General features: G+C 46.5%; 2 protein-coding genes across 2 annotated transcripts in view; one reads left to right on the top strand and one right to left on the bottom strand.

Annotated features, from left to right (window-relative positions):
- LOC104954656 (amyloid beta A4 protein-like) overlaps window positions 1-3,845 on the bottom strand; it is a gene marked incomplete at its 5' end in the record, with an annotated part of 30,242 nt that overhangs the window by 8,190 nt on the left and 18,207 nt on the right. Inside the window, 5 exons of the mRNA XM_010781825.1 lie at window positions 696-920; window positions 1,525-1,892; window positions 2,187-2,377; window positions 2,513-2,625; window positions 2,771-2,901. Of these exons, the coding sequence (XP_010780127.1) occupies window positions 696-920; window positions 1,525-1,892; window positions 2,187-2,377; window positions 2,513-2,625; window positions 2,771-2,901 (1,028 nt within the window). The remainder of the gene's footprint in view (window positions 1-695; window positions 921-1,524; window positions 1,893-2,186; window positions 2,378-2,512; window positions 2,626-2,770; window positions 2,902-3,845) is intronic.
- The window catches only part of cyyr1 (cysteine/tyrosine-rich 1), a 4,807-nt gene continuing 3,933 nt past the window's right edge, over window positions 2,972-3,845 (top strand). The window contains exon 1 of the mRNA XM_010781821.1: window positions 2,972-2,988. Within this exon, the coding sequence (XP_010780123.1) occupies window positions 2,972-2,988 (17 nt within the window). The remainder of the gene's footprint in view (window positions 2,989-3,845) is intronic.

The following is a 3,845-nucleotide window of genomic DNA, read 5'->3' as shown; positions in this document are numbered from 1 at the left end:
TAGAAATCCCACACCAAAGCACACACACTCTCACCTACACACACACTCTCACCTACACACACACTCTCACCTACACACACTCTCACCTACACACACACACTCGGTACGGATACAATTAGATTAAAATACAGGGGGATGGAGAGAGCATGACTCCATTTTGCTGCGGGGCAGATCATGCTCTTCCTGACAGAGACACACACACACACATTTCGAGCAAGGTTACTGAAATCAGCCAAACACTTGGAACACCTTCCACTACACACACACACACACACACACACACACACACACACACACACACACACACACACACACACACACACACACACACACACACACACACACACACACACACAGCGATGACAAAGGGCAGCTATTTGAAACCCAATCAGTTCCCTTTGTGACTGACGAGCTCACCTTTCATTATTAAGAAAATCTGATAACTAAATATAGCAAGAAGGAGGGAAAACCATCAATCAATCAATGTTTCATTGTGGGTCTGAATAGGCTCAAGGAAAGGCAGGTTTTCCAGCACATAAGAAGAAGCAGTGTGAGAATGAAGGGGGGTGCACACACGATCATATTTGAGGCTTTAAGAATCCAAAAGAGATTTGAGGAAAGTCTCTTTTGAGAGAAAACACACTTGTTTGTTTGACAGACAAAACACGGACGGCGAGGAAAAACTAAAGGTCAGCCAGGAAGGGAGTTAAAAGCGAGGGTTAGAGACACACCGGCTGCTAATGGAGACTTACTGACGCTGCTGCACACAGACAGGCAGTACTCCTCTGAGTCAAAGTTATTCCTGTTGCCTCCGCAGCCGCCGTAGATAAACTGAGCACAGCGGCCCTCCTGGGGGTCAAAGAACCAGCGGGGCAGCATGGCCCGGCACGGACCGGTCTCTGCATTGGACCAGCACACATCTTGGGAGGACACACACACTTGTCATGATTCACACACACACACCTCCACAGAGAAGTCTCTTTAGCTCAACAGGTATGCCCTTTACACTTTTGCTGATTGAAGCTGTGATTTCACCAGCTCTTATATAACATGGTTTTCATTTGTGTTTTATAATTCATGTGCAATGTGTTTTTACATGCCGCTGTAACAAGTCCAATCTGATCTAATCTAGCATGAAGAGAGTCAGCTATTTATGCATCTTGGAATTTAATTCCAGACCAATTTAACCGTAAATGAAGAAACAAAGCTTTTGTGATAGTAATGGGACGTAGCTAATGAAAGCTCTGAAAAAATAAATGAGCACAATAAGAAAAATGACAGAAGGGAATTAATTTGTGTTTAGCAAAGCATAAAAAAAACACGTGTTGTGTGCTTGTGTCACATTAATTTAAAGTGTGGGAACTGTTTGTATAACACACGACAGGAAAGGGAAAACCCACAAAATGCATAAGAGAAATGTGGATGTACAAAACGCAGTTCATTTAGAGCAGGCCTCCTCACACCCTGATAATGAAAAAGAAAAACTATTTATAGCTAGTCACAAAAAAAAAAAGAAATTCTTACCTTTGACAACCTCCTCCACAGACTCGGTGGTGGTGGTAGTGGTGGTGGTCGTCATGGCAACGTTGGTGGTGGGCTCGTCGGCGTCATCTTCAAATGTGTCGAGCACGACGTCATCTCCCTCCTCCTCGTCCTCGTCTTCCTCCTCCTCCTCCTCCACTGCCTCTTCGTCCTCCTCTCCGTCTCCATCCTGGTCGTTATCCAGCACGTCCTCTTCCTCATCTTCCTCGTCCTCATCCTCTGCTGCTGCTTCCTCGTTCTTTTCCGGGGCTACCTCCTCCTCCTCCTCCTCTTCCTCGTCCTCGTCCTCCTGCACCACAGATGGCCTCGCTTCCTCTTGCTGCTCCACTGGCTCCGGCTCCCGCACCATACTGGGAGGAAAAGGGGGGGAGGGGGGAAGATGGAAAAATAAAGGTGCGGGAGGAAGGAGACATACGGAGAGGAAATTGGGAGGAAGGGGAGGTGACAGGGAAAGAGGGGTGAGGAGGAAATGAGGAAGGATGGGTGTGAGGGAGGAAGGACAAAGACTTTAAATTACCTGCGGTTTGCTTCCAATTTATCCTCATGCTGGAAATGAGAGTGGCGGCCACTCTGATCAACTGATGTGCTGCTGCCTTGCCCTCATTCGTCTGTGTGAGTGTGTGTGTGTGAGTGTGTGTGTGTACCTGTTGTCAGAGTAATCAGTCTCCGCTCCACCCCACCAGACATCGGAATCATCAGCGTCCTTCTCGGCGCTGTCGGCGTCTCGCTCCGCCTCTGCCGGACAGCACACAAACTCGACTCCTCGGAAACGGTCGATACCGCACGGCAACAGCATCCCGTAGTCGTGGAGATTCATGGTGCGGTCTCCACAGGACTGCACACACACAGGATGAGAAAGATGGATCAGTATCTGTTCCTGCTTGTTCGATGTCTGTCTGTCTGTCTGTCTGTCTGTCTGTCTGTCTGTCTGTCTGTCTGTCTGTCTGTCTGTCTGTCTGTGTGTGTTCACCTCCTTGGCGACGGTGTGCCAGTGCAGGTGGCTCTCACACTGGTCCATGCGCTCCTGGTGCAGGAACTTGCACTTGTCAGGCACGAGCAGGGCGTCACTCACAAACTCTCCCACTGCAGGAAACACAGGATCCATATTTATCATTCGTTCAAAGCCACATTTTAAACCAAATGGTCCAATAATCTGTTGATACTAGTATTTTAAGATTGTGATTAATGGTGTTTTTGTTCCCAGATTATTATCGATGACAGGACTCACCCAGGCAGCGGTAGGGCACCACGATGTGCATGTGACTGCGACACTGCTTGTGGCCCTTCTTGCACCAGTTCTGGATGCTGATTGGCTGGTTGGCCTCCACTACGTTGGTGATCTGCAGCTCTGGGTACACCTACACACACAGGGTATTATAATACATTATAGTGACATGATAAAGCCTAAAAGAGGAGACTATGTGCCCACATGCCCCCTGTCGCCCTGTATTTTGCACAATAGTTAGTTTACCCTGTCCAAATCCACCACCCCTCATTTTGTATCAAGACACCTCCTCTCCTGCTTCCTCTCCGAATGTGTCTCTCCGAATGCACAGGAAAACAAGATGCTACAATAACCTTGTCAATCTCTCAGTCTAAATCCAATCTTACATTCAGTTTTGGGATGGAAAAGATAACTCATATCTTTATTTATATGTTTGATATTCAAGTTCAAAATGTTAAACTGATGAGAGTGAGCTTGTTTTGGTTATCTCTGGATTTCTTCATGGAAATCTCATTATGCATCACATCTGTTTATCAGACAACCCTCTCTATCACTTCCCGTGATAGCGTACACGGCTGGCCCAAAAAAAAAAGAGGTCCACTGTGTCGTTTGGGTTTGTTCTACATCGTCTAATGAAATCAGAGTCACATGGCTTTAAGCAGCTTGTTTACTGAGAGTTTCTGCATCGTGTCAACCTGCCAAATTGGGGATTTTGGTGAATAAGAACCTAATCTGCCTGCAGACTGTAACCCACTCGTGATGGACTTCTGTGCTCTTACATTCTCTCAGACCAGCAGGAACAAATTCCTCCGTCTGTGCTCTGATATTCACATTACCTTGTGTTTTTGGCATCTTGGCGTCCATTTTATTGGTACCACCTACGTCTGAAAATTGTCCTCACTTGCACAAACACAGAAAAATCAAATAAGAAATCAGCTAGAAAAGAAAAAAATTAGATATTGCAATACAGTCTGATACAGGCATTCTGTCCTGCCTAAATTCTTAACCCGATTACAGACTGTTTATTTCTATAACCCTGAACTATTGTGTTTGCAGGAACACATCACCCCCCCCCCCC

The sequence above is a fragment of the Notothenia coriiceps genome, unplaced genomic scaffold (assembly GCF_000735185.1).
Source record: "Notothenia coriiceps isolate Sejong01 unplaced genomic scaffold, NC01 NC01_scaffold00023586, whole genome shotgun sequence".
Classification (NCBI taxonomy): Eukaryota; Metazoa; Chordata; class Actinopteri; order Perciformes; family Nototheniidae; genus Notothenia; species Notothenia coriiceps.
The sequence above is the reverse complement of the archived record's forward strand: the minus strand, read 5'-3'. Positions and strand labels throughout refer to the sequence as shown.